Source organism: Pinus tabuliformis, chromosome 7, assembly GCF_031772625.1.
Source record: "Pinus tabuliformis cultivar Carrire ecotype Pingquan chromosome 7, CPIR1, whole genome shotgun sequence".
Lineage (NCBI taxonomy): Eukaryota > Viridiplantae > Streptophyta > Pinopsida > Pinales > Pinaceae > Pinus > Pinus tabuliformis.
Genome location: NC_142293.1, coordinates 767,545,627 through 767,566,026, shown reverse-complemented (window position 1 = coordinate 767,566,026; position 20,400 = coordinate 767,545,627). Strand labels below are relative to the sequence as shown.

At 38.5% G+C, this 20,400-nt stretch overlaps 1 protein-coding gene across 1 annotated transcript in view; it reads right to left on the bottom strand.

Annotated features, from left to right (window-relative positions):
* Positions 1-1,502: 1,502 nt before the first annotated feature.
* The window catches only part of LOC149249808 (uncharacterized), a 202,716-nt gene continuing 183,818 nt past the window's right edge, over positions 1,503-20,400 (bottom strand). Inside the window, exons 5-6 of the mRNA XM_089453482.1 lie at positions 3,442-4,102; positions 1,503-1,753 (exon numbers count right to left, since the gene is read on the bottom strand). Coding sequence (XP_089309608.1) covers positions 1,697-1,753; positions 3,442-4,102 — 718 coding nt within the window. The 3' untranslated portion in view covers positions 1,503-1,696. The remainder of the gene's footprint in view (positions 1,754-3,441; positions 4,103-20,400) is intronic.

The window sequence follows — 20,400 nt, the reverse complement described above, 5'->3', positions numbered from 1 at the left end:
TCTGAAAGATGCGGCTTCGTGGATGGGTCTGCATTGGAAGACGATCTGGGAAAAATGAGAGAATACTGGGAGGGAAAATTCAAAGAACGAGTGCAGTTGATGACTGTAACAAGCATTTGAAATTGGCGTGTGCACAAAACCTTGGGCAGAGGAGGTTAAAATACAAAATTGAGTAATTGGACAAGTTAGAGAACTCCTGCTAGGGACTGGATACTAGTCATGAGGATGTCAGTGGACAATATGGTTCCTGCTCCATCTATGGGAGCTCAAAACTCAGTGACTAGGGGCATTTGAAAATTGGGAATGAGGACAGATCAAAACTATGTGTAGCAACAAGAAGGATGAAGAATAGATGGTATGGTAAGCATGAGATTTCGCTCTGGTGTCATGCCCCTCCTTAAATTCAATTGTGGTAGACACAGCCTTTTCATGTTTCTGTTATAGTGCAGGAAGCTTGTTCAAACATGACCAGTAGAGGAGTTGCTTCAATGCCCCTAATTTTGAAAGTCGAGCTCAATTTCCCAGAGGCATAGGTGTTTTGTATAGTGTGGTTTTGTTAGTACAGGGCAGTCCCCCTCCGTGTGCCTTATAGTTAGTAAATAACCACCTGTGATGGAAAAACTGTCTGTATGTTCCAGCAAGGCATGCATAGGCAATATGTGTTAACGCTACAGAAATATCATAAGCCTTAGCTATACCGTTGGGTTCATCTCCTAATACCTTTCTGTATATTAATATAAAACCACCTTTTATATATATATATATATATATATATATATTCCAGTAAGGAATGTACAGGCAATATGTTTTAACGCTACAGAAATATCATAAGCCTGATCTATGCCCTTGGGTTCATCTCCTCATTCCTTTCTTTATATTAATATAAAACCAGATTATATATATATATATATATGTATTCAATAACATCAACCTTCGCATGATTTGCATGAAGGCTGAAGCCACGGAAATTTTGCCAGGTTTTGAAATCCCAATTCTAGCATAGAGTGGCCAACAATGTATTTTAATTTCATCCCCCAGATACGAAAGAAAAGAAAAGTCCAAAACCAGAGAGACATGTACATGGATTTAAAATTCCAACCTTCTCTGGCAATGCATTGGATCTAAGCATTCAAGAGGAACCTCTGATGAAGATGCCATAATAAACAAGCCCATGAAAATCATTTCAAAGGTTAATTAGTTTTACCATGCCAGCTGGACATGCAGATGTACCCGAGCAAAATCTTTCGACTTACTTTAATGAAATTTGAGCTTTTTATATATATATTCCAGAACATCAACTTTCACATGATTTATATGAAGGCTGAAGCCACGGAAATTTTGCCAGGTTTTGAAATCCCAATTCTAGCATAGGGTGGCCACCAATGCATCTTTATTTTATCCCCCAGATACGAAAGAACAGACAAGTCCAAAAACAGAGAGACGTGTTCATGAGTTTAAAATTCCAACCTTCTCTGGCAATGCATTGGATCTAAGCATTCAAGTAGAACCTCTGATGAAGATGCCATAATAAACGAGCCCATGAAAAAATCATTTCAAAGGTTAATTAGTTTTACCATGCCAGCTGGACATGCAGATGTACCCGAGCAAAATCTTTCGTCTTACTTTAATGAATTTTGAGCTTATTTCTGATGTAACAGGTGGTGGACATCATGCAGTATGCTCGCTGTTAATCATCTCAAATACTAAAAAAATTGTCATTGGCACAATGAGACCTGACGCAAAGTTGCAAGATCTGAAATCCAGAAAATATTTACAAATTAGAAGTTCCAGAGTTTATATGTTCAATCATGTAAATATAAAATAAGTTATCTGAATGCACAAAGCCTACAGCATCATCACTCATCAGCCCATGTGCAAGAAAGAGAACTGTTTAAAGGGGAGAAGCCATACCATTAGTTGGGAAGTTTTACAAGCATGGATAGAGGAACAGTTTAGAACCTTTAGGCAGTGTCAGAATATCATGGTACAAAACCACAAACCTTTAGAAAGCTTATCATAGAAAAAATTGATGAACTTTCCATCCCCACTACAAATTCAAATTGTAGTTTTGAGATCTCTCTTCCTACAAAACACTCTCATGCAGACCAATCTGCACTTGAACTTTGCTCCCAATTGGCAGCCAATGCGATCATCTATGAAGTCAGCTTTACATTTAAAAAAAGTTTTAAACATGGAAAATTTCAGTTCCAAGGGGCCATGTCCCGCAGAGTTGAGGCCGTGTCCCACATGTTTTCCATGCTCTAGGGGCAGGGAGCACCTGGGGAAACATCTCCCCATGTCCCCCATTTGGGGAAATGTTTCCCCAAAGTGGGGGATGCATTCCCCAATAAGGGGGGTGTCAGGATGCCCCATCCACCCCCTGCCCCCTCCCCGGGGATTTTTTGTCCAACAACCCTTAAAGACAGAACAAAGATTTGAGGAGTTTGTGAGTTTATCTTACCTTTTCTATCATTTTACTTAAATTTTTAAAATTACCATTAATTGTTTCAGGAAGTTTGAGAGTGGTTCCAACTTCATCGGACTTCATATGGAAAAAATTGCAGAATTCAGCAGACTTAACAATTTCAAGGATTTTAGGAATGGCAGTATCCCATTCAGAATTCAGCAGACTTAACAAAATTTCAAGGATTTTAGGAATGACAGGACTATAGAGATTCCACTGAATTGCACAATGATGAATTTTCATGGGATGAATTGTTATTGTTGGGATTTTACCATTATTACTTTTACTTTTATAATTTTGGAGACAGGGACCCTAATATCCCCCATCCCCACGAATTTCACAAATTTTGGGGGTGTTTCCACATATCCCCCATGTGCATTTGCCCACTCCCATGTTCCTCCATCCTGGAAACATGGTGGAAAATAGGGAAAGGTTAAGGATCCATACTTATGTTCAAGTGTAGAAACCCTGGTAACTGTTAAAATATCAACTATGAATGTTTTACAATGGTTTTGTCAAAAAATTCAAATTCATAATGATTTTATCTAATTTGTAGAAAAAAAAATGTCTATTTTTCAATTAAAATTATTTAATACTTTAGAAATAGGGGAAAATATTCATTTTTAATTGAAAAATCATTTTTGAAAAAAAAAGGGAAAATTAGCCAAATAGTGAAATTTAGCCCCTAAAATTTTCCTTGGTATTAAACTATAATACAAATGAAGAATCCTGACTGGAATCTGCTGTCTATGTTCTCCCATCATTTGGAATCACCAGTACATTGACTGTTTTCTTTTCATTTGAGATCATCAACTCATTGATAGATATCTCCATACTACTGTACATATATCCTTGTCCTCCCAGTGTAGGCAAGAAAGCTAAAATGCCAAAACATGCTGCCCGTCAATCATATGCTTAAATTTCTTTCCAAGCAGATAAATTGATGAGTTGGTAATCAAAGAAAAGTCATACTAAACTGTACTATCTGAAAAACTTAAGCTTGCTTTCCATTGCCTGGGCAAGGGAGATCCAAATATTCGTTCAAGCAAAATTTTGTCTTTGTTCCGAATCTTGTATGTACCATAACCATTAGTTACAGCTAGTTTCAATGCTTTCCTTCCATTTTCCGCTTTTCTCTTTCTAGTCCTGGAGAGTATGCTAATGTGCATCAAGTCTTCATCCTGGGATCCCATGTGCCTAGCAAGCTTTGAAATACTTTCACTGTCAGAAGACTTCCCTTCATTCAAAAATCCATCCTCCTCAGAAGTGACTCTGCCATCATTTTCATTTGTAGTCCCAAGTTCAATGTCTTCTGGTGATTCATTAGATTTTCTACTCGTTAATTTTTCCTCACTTATTTCTGAGTCTTCAGGTGCATCCTCCTTACTGATAGACCCACTGCTTCCCCACCATTTCTTTGAAACAGATAACAAACCATTTTTTGGGAATCCTTGTTTGAAATCATCCAGGTACGTCGAAATAAAAGCCTTGTGACCCGAGTGATACATAGTTTGCCGAGCAGCTTGAGGGATTCTACTGCCAGAAGGTTGCAAAATATTACCTGAAGTGGCAACCCCTGGTTGCCATCTACCAGTCTCATTGACTGTATTCCCCGTTTTGCTTTGATTTTGCACGGCCCTGCATTTCCAGGAACAGACCATTTGATACAAGTTACACTATATAGAAATTTCATTTAAAGAAAAAAAAGACAAAAACAAATTAAGTATTTTGGTCGTGCATAAGTCCACAAACTGCAGAAAAGAGAGGGAAAAATAAGGGCTATAGTATAAAGCACAAATAAAATACGAAAAATGGAAAGAATTGGATGCATGATGAAACATATCAAACAAAAATCCATGACTGGAAGAGTTCCAGCAGAAAGAGTAATCTTAAATAAGCAGACATGCACTCAACTTTTTGAGTTTGAAAAAAGAGGAAAATAATAACATCTATAACCTGCACAAAAAGCAAATACTAGCATACTATGACAACGGAAAGAAGCTTTGCAGTTTATTAGAGATCAAAACTGCAAGTTATTGTATTTACCACAGACCACCATCTGATCAATCTGCTACTTCTAATTCATGGCTAAAGGAGAAGTAATGTTACAGGTTACAGACTACATGGGCCTAAAGTTGAGGAACAAGGATAAAACTATTCAGTATGACTCTTTAGTAAATGCCTCAAAAGCTTCATAGAAGACTAAAGAACACAGCAGGCTTTGCAAGCTGCTTCATTTCTATGTATATCAATCAATATTATCAGAATTAGCTCAGGAAAATACACCAGCAGGCAGAAGACCCAAGAGTTTGACTCAGCTTGGAAAAAACTCCGCAAGCACAAAAGCATAAAACATACACGCATTTTAATGAGAAAAACAAATTTCCATCTATATCAAATTTTTCTAGGCATATACAATGCAGAATATACATATGTCCAAAATAGTTGCCTTGTGCACTGTGAAAGAAAAAATCCATGCAAAGTGCCTCTATTATGATGGTCTAGTTTGTTAAAATTCCATGCACCCTAGGTCTGGTCTATGCTTTAGCTAGAAAACATAAACACAATGAAATGCTTAACTTTAAACTTTCTTTGCACAGCAGATTATACCAGCAATTAGCTCAATGATAGTACTCAATAGTTTATGCCCAAAACTTGTTTCTTACCAGTCCATTAATAAGAAAACTCACAGGGATCCAGTACCAGGGATAATGGCCCTTTATATCCCAGCACAACGCCAAATAAGAAGTCAATTCATTTTGACCAAAATTCATAGGGCAGAGGCTTTGTCCTCTAAAGCCCTCTATGCCCAAACAAACACACCTACAGCACTTAACAACACAGCTGTAACTAATTGGGGCTTTACCAGCCATGATTAATTCACTCAAACAACAGTTTACTTACCTGGGCATACTCCTTTAGCCCACGGTCCTCTGCTGTCCCTTTATCCTCCACAGCTGGCCCTGTTCAGCATGTTCCTTCAGCTGCTACACATTGTTGGCCTTCTTTCCAGCCTTGGCCCTCTTGCTGTCCCTTTATCCTCCACAGCTATGTTGCAGGAAACATAGGGCAAGGGGGCGTTTCCGTATGGAAACGGGTACGAAACGCTGAAACGTGTGGTACGGCCCTGAAACGCATTTCAGGCCATATTGCCACATTTCACGAAACTGAAACATGGCCAGTACTGCCTAAAACGCGTTTCAGGGCCGTACAACTCACGTTTCAGCTTTTTACTTGTGTTTTTTTTTTTTAATTTGTTTTCTAATTTATTTTTAGGTTATCCTAGTGACTTCTAGTTGCTTCTAGATGCTTGTCTAAAGTTATAAAAGTGAACTTTTGCCCTAGTGTTGATATGCAGTTCATGGTAATGTTAAATTCTTATTTTTCATTTTCATCCTTTTACTTAAATTTTTAACATTACCATGAAATGACTCAGGATGTTTGAAAGTGGTTTCGCCCTCATTGGATTTCATATGGAGAAAGTAGAATTTTAGATCTCACTCAGAATCCAACAGACTTATTTGTTTTTCAGGATTTCAGGATTGGGGGGATTGCAATGTTTCCGTTGGATTTTATCATGTACTAGGGTATGGAACTTGTATTTAATCAAGAGAACCAAGCCCTCTATGCAGGGGAAACTCCCAATAATGAAGAGCATGTAGGGTACTAGGGTATGCAACTTGTATTTAATCAAGAGCACTAAGGTCGTTCGACTATGTAGGAGGAGACTCCCAATCAAGCACGAGAGAAGAAATTAGAAATTTCTCGTCGCTGATTTTGGATATTTCTATTTTCATTATGTGATCATTCATGAGTAAATGTGATGTAAATTTAGAGACTTATAGTTTATGCATTGACAATTGACAATTTTATCATAATGTAATAAATTAGAATGTATCATATATGCTTTATGATTGCACATATTTCTTAAATGTCCTAATATATATATATATATATATATATATATATATATATATATTCGCGTTTCCCCGTTTCCAAATTTTGGGGAGGTCGCGTTTCGTATCGGTTCCTGTTTCAGAAACTCATACCCATTTCCCCGTTTCGTGAAACCTAGCTCCACAGCTGGCCCTGTTCAGCATGTTCCTTCAGCTGCTACAGGTCATCGGCCTTCTTTTCAGCCTTGGCCCTCTTGCTGTCCCTGTTGTCAGCCCTAACACTAACAGTCCTCTTGCTGTCACTTGGCCAGCCTGTTCCAGCCTCTGCTCAGCCTGCGACCAGCCCTAACAAAATTCAGTCTTGGCCGCAGTCGATTTCCTTCAGGCTGCGGCCCTTTCTCCCTGGCTGCAGCCTCTCTTTTGTGGCCTGTTTCAGTCCTGCAGCCCTCCTTAGCTAGGTCTGCAGCCAGCCCTAATTATGCCTGAGGGTAGCTTACCATAGGCTGCAGCTTCCTTCAGTTATTCGAGACAGACCCTAACTTGGCTGCCCTAGCTCTTCTGCTTGCTGCTTGCACATAAAAAACAGTCCAGCCATCCTAGAACTTGGTCTTCTCCTCTAGGCTGGATTTTCCACACAACTGTCCTTTCACTGCTTCAGTTCCTTTTGCTGCCTTTGTCACCACACACGAAAAAAATGACCCTTGATTTCTCTTGTCCCTTGTATTTATACTTTTCCAAGGGTTGTGTCTCTTGGCATTGCTGGCCAACCTGAGCCGACTTTGTTGAATTTTGTAACTATTGACGGCCTTCATAATGTATATTTGGCCATTTGATGTATTTATATTGCTTATTGTAAAGCATATTTAAATGCTAGAGTCAAATGAAAAACATATTTTGAGTCAAAGTCCGATTGTGACTTTTAAAAGAAAATTTGAATTTTGAAATAGAAATTTTTGGCTCCAAGTTTGTCAAGTCAGTGTCCCTCCAAGTCAAGTTGGCCTAGGCAAAGGGCACACCCATTCAACCAAGCAGATCACTATATAAAGGCAACACAACCTCATTCTTCCACCACCAATCCACACTATCTGAAGAAAACAGCTTCTGGGCATCCTAGTAAAGATCAAGAAAGACAAGAAGGACAAAAAGGAGGACAAATTGGATCTCTTTCTCTCTCTCTCAAGCTTGCAAATGTGGATAGACTCTCTCTTTGCAGTTCGCATATTTGTCAGAAGTTTATGTTGCAGGGGCTGATATTTCTGGGCAGTTACTGGGGGCCAAAATTCTGGGATTCTGGCAGTTGCAGGAGGGCCGAAATTCTAGGTCAGATCAGGTAGAGCGAAGTGCTGGATCAAGTTGGGAGACTTGACTTGGATGGGTTGACCAGGTTTGACCATAGGTTTAGGTGTGTCTCTTGTTGAACAAAAGAATTTCTCTATTGAAAAGGTTGTTGGGTTTTTCCCATTTGTGGGTTTTCCCAGGGTAAATCTTGTCTTCTCTTTGTGCATTGTGATCTCTATTGTTCTATTGTTCTTGTATGGTTGAATTTCTTAAGTATAGTTGTTGAATGAATGATATAATGGAATAACTTAAAAGAAGATCAATATCAAAAGTAACTATCAAATTTTCAAAAATATTGTGCTATTCGTTATTGCATTTAAAAAATCAACATGGTATCAGAGCTTTGGTCAAGGAAGGAGCACTGCGATCACCTTTGAAGAAACCCTACATTGAGATCACTATTGTTGAAGTCCTTCTTGTTGATTTGCATCCATGGCTTCTTCTATGAAATTTGAGAACAAGTTGGAAGGAGCCTCAAACTTCAAAGCTTGGAAACTTAGAATTGATCTTATTCTTGCAAAGAACAAAGTTTTGGATATTGTGACAGGGAAAAGTTGTAGAACCAACAGATACTGCAGGAAAGGAAAAGTTTAAGGAGGATGACATCATTGCCATGAGTCTTATTGTAGACTCCATTAGAGATCATCTAATTCCCTATATTGCAAAGCTTGATACTTCCAAGAAGATGTATGATGCCCTAACTAATCTATTTACTATCAAGAAATTTGGTCAGGCCATAAGCTTGAAGATGAGCTTCGTGATGTAAGGATGACGAATGATGACACTGTGGCTTCATATTTCGTAAGGATTTCACAAATAAAAGACCAAATTCAAGCAGCTGGAGAACCTATTTCTGAGAATGAACTTGTGACTACAGTGTTGAAATTCTAGTGATGCAAAGACTAGAATAGTTTTTCACATTTTGATAACTACTTTTGTTAATGCAAATTATTTTTTCTCTATATTTTAGTCAAGCAACTATACATGAAAAACTTCAACTACTTAACAAGAGCAATATACAATAGACAATAAGAGACACGAGACACCAAGGTTAGGCTCACAGCCAGGGCAAAACCCTACATGGGGAAAACCCAAAATTCTTTCCTTATGAGAGAGAGAGATTTTGTCCATCAATTGTACATCCGAATGATCCAACAAATCCAAAGTAACCAACAGAGAGATACCCAAACAAAATCTGCACAAAATAGAGAGATTTTGCTTTCTGTCCAAAAGGATGATCCTTAGGTCACTGTAATGTAAGGCTAAATGTCCCACTATAATTACAAGCAAACTGTGGAGAAGAGTATATCCAAAAAGGCCCTCAATCAATCTACAAAATAGTGTCACAAAGGGAGAGCAAGCCTCTATGTGAATATGTTCATCAAATTGTTGAGAAGACATATCCTAAAAGATCCTTGGCCAACTTCAGAATTATGTCTCAAAGGGAGAGCGAGGCCTTTCTGCACTTCTCGGTCACAAAGGAGGTAACAAAACTAGAGATAGAAACAATCCCAAATCATTGTAGCAACGAACTCTTGAAGTTAACCCAAATGGAAGTCAAAATGAACTCTTGTAGTCTCCTTTGCATCTAAAATAGAATGCCGAATTGTATGGCAATTGCAGACCGAGTGTATGTGCTTGACTATTAGCCAAAATGAGGATGCACGAGCTTTAATTTATAGCGTCTTAAGTGGGCTAATTAGCCCTAAGGGGCCGACTTGAAGACTTTACATGGAGCCGACTTAGAGGGCTTGTTTGAGCGGACTTCGAGTATTCAATAAATAATTTCTTCTTTGATGGAAAATGCTGACCGAAGCTACAATATATATCAACACTCCCTCTTAGCTAGGGAGGTATCTTTTCATTCTCTCTCAAGATTCATCTTCTTGACCAATCTATAGGTCTCTCGACCTATAGCCTAAGGAAGAGAATACATCCAAGTTTCTCTCTCTCTTTCAAACTCAACATAAGGAAAGATACATAGCATCCATCTCAAAGCATCTTCCGAACAACAAGGTCTCTCGGCACACAACCTATAGGAGGAATCATCAATACATCTCCCGGACAATAATGTCTCTTGGCACACAACCTATGTTGAAGAATGTAACTAGTGTCGGTCTTCATAATTGTATTTGAGTCATAATGAAATATATTTGTCAAAAGAAAGAAAAAATAAATTTTACTATTAAAAAAATTGCCTAATTAAAGCATGGGTTCATGCTTGGGTCAATTGTTTTTAGGTCAAAGCCTCCCTTGAAGGCTTCTAGGGTTTATGTCAAATGTCCTTGTCCATGTCATATTGTAAAGAACCCTTCTTGGGATTTATTTATCAAAGAAGAAATTTATTTTATTGTATTTTAGCTCTTCTAGACCTCCTCCACCAAGTCGGCCTCAAGGAAGGTCAAGTCGGCCTCAAACAGGGAAATTTGACCTCACAAGAACCCTGTATATTGGAGCAACTCGAACTCATTTGAAGCATCAACTAAATAAGTTCAATCTACAGTTTTTGGGCTAAGAAAAAGTGTGAATTTCAAGGGAAGAAGTGTTGGAATTTCTAAGTTTAACCCGTTAGAAATTCTTCCTGTACTATTTGGTTTATTTCTTCCTACTTGTTTAATTTACTTAACAAGTTATTTACCATGTAAATACTGAAAATAAACACAAATACAGTATCAACATCTACAGATCATCAACTGATAGAAAACAAGCGCACAAGTGACACCGTTATTTTTGGACTAAGTTGCAGGAAACGTGGCCCTAGGGGGCGTTTCGCCAAGGGAAACGAAACGAAACGCGTTTCCTCGTACCGTACGGCCTGGAAACGCGTTTCCGGCCGTACGGCCACGTTTCCCCAAAAAAAACATTTGTTTTTTAATTTTTTTTTTCTAATGTAGATCTCTTACATTTGTTTGCCCTAGTGTTGATATGCAGTTCATGGTAATGTTAAATTCTTAAAGTAAAAGTGATATTCTCCTTTATTTTTCATTTTCATCATTTTACTTAAATTTTTAACATTACCATGAAATGACTCAGGATGTTTGAGAGTGGTTTCGCCGTCATTGGATTTCATATGGAAAAAGTAGAATTTTAGATCTTACTCAAAATCCAGCAGACTTATCTGTTTTTCAGGATTTCAGAATTGGGGGGATTTCAATGTTTCCATTGGATTTTATCATGTACTAGGGTATGGAACTTGTATTTAATCGAGAGAACAAAGCCCTCTATGCAGGGGAGACTCCCAACAATCAAGAGAATGTAGGGTACTAGGGTATGAAACTTGTATTTAATCAAGAGCACTAAGGTCATTCGACTATGTAGGAGAAGACTCCCAATCAACCACGAGACAAAAAATTAGAAATTTCTCGTGGCTAATTTTGGATATTTCTATTTTCATTATGTGATTATTCATGAGTAAATGTGATGTAAATTTAGATACTTATAGTCTATGCATTGACAATTGACAATTTTATCATAATGTAATAAATTAGAATGTATCATATATGCTTTATGATTGCACATATTTCTTAAATTCCTAATATATATATATATATATATATATATATATATATATATATATATATATATATTCGCGTTTCCCCGTTTCCAAAATTTGGGGAGGTCGCGTTTCGTATCGCTTCCCGTTTTGGAAACTCGTACCCGTTTCCCCGTTTCGTGCAACCTTGTTTTTGGACCAATGTCCCCGGAAAAAACCCAATGCGGGAACACTGATGCAGCTATTCAGAGGGTTTTATTATTAAGCAGTCTATCTGAGTACAACTGGGTAACTAATCCAGCTCACCCGGCAAAGAAAAATACACGGCAGCAATACCTCTATATTCGGAAACAGGTATTCAGAAAATTTGTCCCACGAAACCCTCTCTGGCACAACCAAAGCTCAACGCTGGCCCTTCTGGCCTTTGCGTCAACCCCAAGACTCTCTGCGTTAGCTCTCTGAGGCACTGCGCAGCCTCTGGGAACCTCTGCGTCACTCCCTCCGCCCTCTGCGTGGAAGACGCAGTCTCTTTGGGCTTTGTGTAACCTGCACTGACTGTTGCTCTTGCTCTCTCCGCTTCTGTGTTGGTCTCCTAGTATTGTACCTGCCTCTCTACCTCGTACTCACTGCGCCTCGCTGTTGATCACTGATTCAACTTTGCTTAGCAACCCCTCTCTAGCAAAATGAATGATTGATCACTCTGGTGTGTTCTCCAGTTGACCCTCAAGCCTCCTCTTATACTTTTCTCGTTGGTCCTTCAACGACCGAGATTAAATCTCTAAAAAATGACTAAGATTAGATTTGGCTTAATCCATGACTTTTGGGACCTTCTAACCCAGTTTTATATTAATACCCATTAATATTTTATTTTTCCTAAGTTTAGACTTAGGAACTCCATTAAAAATATTAATTATTTTGATATCTCCCAAACCGAGTACAATTTGTCCAAACCATTTTTGGGTCTTGGAGATCTCATGTGCTTTAGCCTCTCCACCAATTTTCATGGCTAGAGCACATTCGATGCTACCCCAAATCAACAACAAGAAGAAAAATTCTAGTAAAGGAGGCCAACTTCTTGCTAAAGAAGCCGAAATTTCTCTCTCTTATCTCACATGTGTGAAATTTTGGATTGCTGTTGGGGGCCAAAATTCTGCAGTTGTTGGGAAGACCAAAATTTTGAAGCCATTGGTGAACTTGGGACCGAAATTTCTGAGTTGTTGTTGTTGGACAAGAAGAGACTATTGAAGGTTGTTGTATCTCATTGGAAGATTGACTTGGTGGAGGAGGAAGGTTTGTAGGTCTAAGGCCTTGGTCTATCTCATTTTGAATTACTGAAGGAAGAGTTCTTGACTGGGTTTTGCCGTACATAAGGGTTTTAGCCTTGGCTGAGTGCCTACATTTGGTGTCCGTTGATCTTCGTGTTTTGCTTTTGGTAATTGCTTGATGAAACAAAGATAAAGGAAGAACATAAAGAAGTTAATAAGAACAATAAGATTTCACAAGTAATTATCAACAAAAGAAAATCTTTTTGCCTTTCCGATTTTCTAACATGGTATCAGATCCAAGTTAAAAAAGAAGAAAAAGGCAGGCTGAAGATCTATTGAAGAAAAAGGAGATCAAGGAAAGGTCATCAAAGGGGATCATATATAGAAACAAGCCTACTATCTACAGGAACTATGTCAAACTCAATGAAGGGAGAAAACAAACTAGAAGGAGCCTCCAACTACAGGGCCTGGAAAAAGAGAATAGACCTCATTCTCAAAAAGAACAAAGTTTTGGATCTCGTTCAAGGAAAAATCGAGAAGCCTACAAATGAATGAAGTGAAGCAGAAAAAGCAAAGTTCAGAGAAATCGAAATCTTGGCTATAAACCTTATAGTGGATGGAGTTAAGGATAACCTAATTCCATACATATCCAACATAAATTCTGCTCAAGAAATCTATGAGGCTCTCCCCAAGTTGTTCACCATCAAGAACACTGGTCAAATAGCAAGTCTCAAGAATGAATTAAAGATTATTAAGATGACAAAAGACAACATTGTCTCTGTTAATCAAGGTTGTCATTCATGTCAATATGGCATTGGATGAGATGGAAAATATTCTTGAGATGCCTAGTTACAGATGATGATGTCATGACTCTTGTTTGACAAGGATGCCATCAATTAAAATGCCAAGCCACTAATGAAGAAGTATTAAGAAGTGCCAAATGCCAATCACATGCCTTATTTGATGATCTAGACCTTAACCCTTGATGACATATGGAGGACTACACTTGATGAATGACCACACTTGATGATGGCACTTGATGAGGTCTTGATAACATGGTTGGAAGACTAGATGATGAAGTGGAAGATCTCATTTGATGGTTGGAAGACTACCTTGGAACTTTCCTAATGATGTTGCACTATGACTGCACTAGTATATGATGACATTGTTGATGCGTCATGCTACATGGATGTTGCACTCCTACATAATGACTCTATGATCCTATGATGACATTGATAACAATGAAGAAGCCACGCTGTCCCAAACATTCCTCATGCTGTCGTAAACATTTTATGCATAAAATTTAAGGGCAGTCATAAAGAAAAATTATTTTGGACACCTTGGAGGTATCCTTTCAAAATGGATCCTAGACCATCTTAAAGAGGATTTTTTCCTCTTTCTAACGAGCCTTTATTTGCCCTAAAACTCCCAATAGTTTGTGAGATATTGAATTTTTAAGTTAAGGAAATTATTCCTAGCAGTGAGTCGACCTACACTCAGTCATACAAGTCGGCCTCACTTCAAATAGACGTGTCCCTTCCATTATAAATGAAATCTCTATAAATAAACATCTTAACACTTCATTATGATCAGCAATTTGGGAAAGAATTCAGAGATACGAAGTACAGAAGAAGACAAAAGGCCGAGGAGAACAAGGAGACTATTGTTTAGGACGAAAAAAAAGGATAATTATGTTTGGGCATAAAATCTTGGTCGAAGTTGTCGTAGTTGTCGTCGTCGAAGATGTCGTAGTTCTTGTGGTCGAAGCTGCCGTAGTTGTCATGGTCAAAGCTGTCGTGGTTCTCATGGTCGAAGTTGTCGTAGTTTTCATGGTCGAAGCTTCCGCAGTTGCCATGGTCGAAGCTGTCGTAGTTGCCGTGGTCGAAATTGTCGTAGTTGCCGTAGTTGCCGTGGTCAAAGCTGACGTAGTTGTCGTGGTCGAAGCTATCATAGTTGTCGTGGTTGAAGCTGTCGTGGTCGAAGTTGTCATAGTTGTCGTGGTCGAAGTGTTGATTTATTAGGATTGGACAAATAGAGCTTGTTGAAGTCTTCTCTTGAGAACAAAATAGGGCAGAGTTGGAGAACTTTGTGAAGCAACATATTGAAGATTTGTGGAGATCGTTGAAGACCATGATACATCAAAGCCATCATGAGGTGACCTTGAAGAAGTTTTGTGTGGGTAACATGAAAAGCAGTGGTGACACCTTCATGTGAAGAATGGGGTTGTCATTGATGACGAGACATGGAGACTAAAGTGAAGGGATAGCTAAAGATTGACAGGGCTTGTTGAAGAAGACATTGGGAGTCGTGAAGTATAACCAAATATATCTTGAAGAAGTAAAGCTAAGGGTTGGAGCCTCGAAAAGACAAGGTTGGTGCCTTGGAAGATAGGGTAGGGGCCCTAGAGGATCAGAGTCTTCCAGAAACCAAGTTGGAGCCTGAACCAGATATAGGGTTGGAGCCCTTGAGGTTGGTGCCTCAAAATTGACAAGGTTGAAGCCTGGGAGATTGAAGATTGGTGTCTAGGGTTGGAGCCCTACATAAATTGTACTTGATTTATTGAAAGAAGAAATTAATAAAAGTATTTATTCTATCATTGTTCATTTTGTGTTCTAAATATAAGTGATCTAACTAGTAAAAAGAACAATTGAAAAGAAATATTGATTAACCCCCCCTCTCAGTATTTCCAACAATTGGTATCAGAGCCAGTACCTTCACTCAAAGCCTAACAGTTTGAAAGTTGATCATTAGAATACAAATGGCGAATCCAAGGAAGAAAGTCTCCAATCCTCCTAAAGATGTGTCTCCCTCAACCACCGAAATTGAAGTCAATCAATTTGTGAAGGCTCCATTGTTCAATGGAAACTTTGATATATGGGAGGCAAGAATGAGGAATTTCTTAAAGACTCAAGGCATTGAAGTCTGGAAATCGGTGATTGTTGATAGCATGATGGATGGAGAATCCAAGGAACATAATACAAGAGCAACGAATGCAATATTGAATGGGTTACCTGATTCTATGAAGGCCAATTTTGAAAAATGTTCGTCAGTAAAAGGCATATGGGATAAACTTCATGATCTTCACTCAAAAGGAGCATTGACAATGATCTCTAGTCAAGAAAATGATGGAAAACAAGAAGGAAATCCAGAGCCCATCAAGGAAGGTGAAGATAAGAGTGATAACATCAAAGCTAAAAAAGACCTACAAGGTGAAGAGAATGAAAAAGATTTTGAAGAAGATCTCCTCACTAAACTTATGGCTACCATGGAAGAGATTAACAATTTGAAAAAGGAAAATGAGGAACTTAAGAAGAAAGCGCAAGTTGGTGACCAGGACAAGACAAGGAAGGAAGTTGACCTTGTCAAGCTTCAAGTACAAGAAAGAGATGAGGAGCTCACCAAGATTAAGGAAGAATTTCATCAAAACAAGAGAAAGCATCATGAAGAAGTCATATCCATGAAAAATCAATTCGATAAGGCAAAGAAACGGGAAGATACCTTGTCAAGCCACCTTGAACAAAGGCACAAAAGCTTGAACAAACTTGAAGCAGAGGTTGGTCAATACTAGGAAGAAGTCTCCTCCCTTAGATCTCAACTAGAAGAAGCAAGGAAACAAGCACAAGGAGTTGGGAAGGTGTTGGAAGCTTTAACATTCATAGAAGGACAAGTTGATGAAGCAGAAAAGGAGAGAAACACCATGATATGCCAACTAGAAGAAAGGATGATGACATCACCAAGTTAAAATCAGAAATCACTTCGCTTAAGGCCCAATCATGTGAAGCAACCAAAATGAAGGAAGAAATGGAGATCATTCTATCAAAGAATGATGAAGAATGCAACAAAATGAAGGAAGAAATTGTCTTTCTTAAAAAGGAAGTTGACTTGCTGAATAAGAACTTGAAAAGTTCTCAAACCCTAGATGACATCCTAAGTCATCAAAGGTCTCCCCTTGATAAATCAGGTCTTGGCTATGCAAGTGAATCCTCAAGCCAGAATGATAATGCTTCAAACAACAAGGATGCGAGGAAGCCGGAAGAAATGTTGATGCGCCCAGCAAAGGCAAGAGTCAAATTGACATTGGAAGAAACCCTACTCCAAGAAGAAATGCAGATGGTGTCAAGGATGCAAGAAGCAATGGTTATCATCAAATGATCTCAAGGCAGAAATACTTCAGAAGTACATCAAGGAAATCTCCATCTCCTAGGTACCAAAGTATATTTCTTGTTTATTGTTATGCTTGTACAAACTTTGGACACATGGCAAAAGATTGTAGGGCTTATAATGGTCCCCATTAATCTCCTAGAAGCAATTTTGCAAGAAGTCATGATTTCTTATTCATGAACAAGATGGAATGCTTCAATTGCCATAAGATTGGACATATGGCACGTGACTGTAACTTGACTTGGGTCCCTCAACATGCTAAAACTATGTCAACCAAGCCAGAGAAGAAAGTTACACGAGTATGGAGAAGGAAGAAAATTGGATCCGAAAGTCTCTTGATCACTCTAGCCAACAAAACATGTTGTTGATTTGATGAGGTCATCCTTGATATTCCAAATATTTGATGGTGAGACTCTGCCAAAAAGGAGACCATGCATACAATTAGGGGGAGTTTGTGATTCTTGAGCATTCTTGGAGAAGCTATCCATAAATGGGCCCTATGAAATCCTTGATGAGTCATACATGGAAAATCATCCTTTGATAGATCTTCTCTCGGGAGCAACTCCATTGAAGAATATGATCCCTTTCTCATCTGGTGGACTATTGTTGAGGATCTCTTCTTTTTTATCACTAAGCAAGTAATCTTTCTTGAGGTAGAGGAGTTTATGCATATAGGAGGAGTTGGTTCATCCAAGAAGAAATGCAACTTGGACCATATTGCCAGATGAAAGAGCACCATGACAGGGGGAGTAACATACCTATGAAGAACTACTATTGATGAAGAAAATATGATGAAAAGAAGCATCTTGACAGGGGGAGTACTTGGGCACCCTGTTTGCCATTGATGTCAAAGGGGGAGAGAATGTTGGAAGGGCAAGAATATTGCCATCAATGACAAAGGGGGAGATTGTTAATCAAGGTTGTCATTGATGTCAATATGGCATTGGACAAGATGGAAAATATTCTTGAGATGCCTGGTTCCAGATGATGATGTCATGACTCTTGTTTGACAAGGATGCCATCAATTAATATGCCAAGCCACTAATGAAGAAGTATTAAGAAGTGCCAAGTGCCAAATGCCAATCACGTGCCTTATTTGATGATCTAGACCTTAACTGTTGATGACATATGGAGGACTACACTTGATGAATGACCACACTTGATGATGGCACTTGATGAGGTCTTGATAACATGGTTGGAAGACTAGATGATGAAGTGGAAGATCTCATTTGATGGTTGGAAGACTACCTTAGAACTTTCGTAATGATGTTGCACTATGACTGCACTAGTATATGATGACATTGTTGATGCGTCGTGCTACATGGATGTTTCACTCCTACATAATGACTCTATGATCCTATGATGACATTGATAACAATTAAGAAGCCAAAGAATGAAGAAGTCACGTTGTCCCAAACATTCCTCATGTTGTCCCAAACTTTTCATGCATAAAATTTAAGGGCAATCACAAAGAAAAATTATTTTGGACACCGTGGAGGTATCCTTTCAAAATGGATCCTAGACCATTTTAAAGAGGATTTTTTCCTCTTTCTAACGAGCCTTTATTTGCCCCAAAACTCCCAATAGTTTGTGAGATATTGAATTTTTAGGTTAAGGTAATTATTACTAGCAGTGACCCGACCTACACTCAGTCATGCAAGTCGGCCTCACTTCAAATAGACGTGTCCCTTCAGTTATAAACGAAATCTCTATAAATAAACATCTAAACACTTCATTTTGATCAACAATTCGGGAAAGAATTCAGAGATACGAAGTACAGAAGAAGACAAAAGGTCGAGGAGAACAAGGAGACTATTGTTTAGGACGAAAAAAAAAAGGATAATTCTGTTTGGGCATAAAATCTTGGTCGAAGTTGTCATAGTTGTCGTGGTCGAAGCTGTCGTAGTTGCCGTGGTCGAAGCTGTCGTAGTTGCCGTGGTCGAAGCTGCCGTAGTTGTCGTGGTCGAAGCTGTCGTAGTTGTCGTGGTCGAAGTTGTGGTAGTTCTGTAGTCGAAATTGCCATAGTTGTCGTGGTTGACGTTGTCGTGGTCGAAGTTGTCATAGTTGTCATGGTCGAAGTGTTGATTCATTGGGATTGGACAAATAGAGCTTGTTGAAGTCTTCTCTTGAGAACAGAATAGGGCAGAGTTGGAGAACTTTGTGAAGCAACGTATTGAAGATTTGTGGAGATCGTAGAAGACCATGATACATTGAAGCCATCATGAGGTGACCTTGAAGAAGTTTTGTTTGGGTAACATTAAGAGCAGTGGTGACATGTGAAGAACAAGGTTGTCATTGATGTCGAGACGTGGAGACTAAAGTGAAGGGATAACTAAACATTGACAGGGCGCGTTGAAGAAGACATTGGGAGTCGTGAAATATAACCAAATATATCTTGACGAAGTAAAGCTAAGGGTTGGAGCCTCGAAAAGACAAGGTTGGTGCCTTGGAAGATAGGGTTGGAGCCACAGAGGATCAGAGTCCTCAAGAAACCAGGTCGGAGCCTGAACCAGATATAGGGTTGGAGCCCTTGAGGTTGGTGCCTCAAAATTGACAAGGTTGGAGCCTTGGAAATCCAAGTCAGTGCTTGGCATATTACAAGTTGGAGCTTGGGAGATTGAAGATTGGTGTCTTCATCTAGGGTTGGAGCCCTACATATATTGTACTTGATTTATTGAAACAAGAAATTAATAAAAGTATTTATTCTATCGTTCTTCATTTTGTGTTCTAAATATAAGTGATCTAAGTGGTAAAAATAACAATTGAAAAGAAATACTAATTCACCCCCCCTCAGTATTTCAATAGTATCATGCTACTTTATAAGGATATCTAGAATCAGAGATGAACTCCAAGCAATAGATGAAATTGTCCCAGAAAATGAGCTTGTAATTACTGCTCTTCTAGGACTACCAAAATCTTGGAGTGCCTTTGCATCAGGACTTAACAGTTGGAAAGATACACCAACATTTGAGAAAATGTGGAATGCATGCAATCAAGAAGAAGCTCGAGTATCATTAGTAAACAACAACAAGGAGGATGAAGAAGAAAACATCTCTAATGCCTATTCCGCTCATCACAAGAAGAAGGGAACCTTCAAGAAGTTCAAGGGACCAAAGAAGAAGGTTGACCTATCCAAGATTGAATGCTACAATTGCCATAAGATGGGTCATTATAGAAGTCATTGTCCCGAGAATCCAAGGAATAAGAAGAGGGAAAGAGAACATGCAAATGTTGCAGAAGAAGCTCCATCAAAGAAGAACAAAACTGAGGAATCAGAAGTCAAGGACTTATACTACTAAGTCCTATCCTACATATCCTTCTTAGTCTTGTATTGTTTTCCTTTATGTTTTGATTTCTAGAATTTGTAGGTCTAACATGTCTTGTTAGAACATTTTTGAATTATTTTGATAAGTTATAGGTATCCCTCAAGATTGGATTAAGAGGGAGCCCTCACCATTTTACCAAAGATAAGTATCTTGTTCTTTGTCTCCTCTTTTATGTTTGGCTTTTCTCTCATATCAATATTTGTTTGTGTTATATACTAATAACTTTTTCTTTATACTTTTTCTTTTAACTTGAAGCAAAGGAAGTCCTTCAAAGAATTGATCTCCTGTAAGGTTTGGTAAGGAACAAGTGAAGGTATGTCTTAGACTATGAGTTTTGTTATAAAGTTCTCTTCATGTAAAAGGTATGTTCATTTTCTTTTGAAATTTGCATTACATTACTGATATCAATATGTCTAGGGTTTTGAATAACAAAGATTCATGTTTTGGTGATTAATCG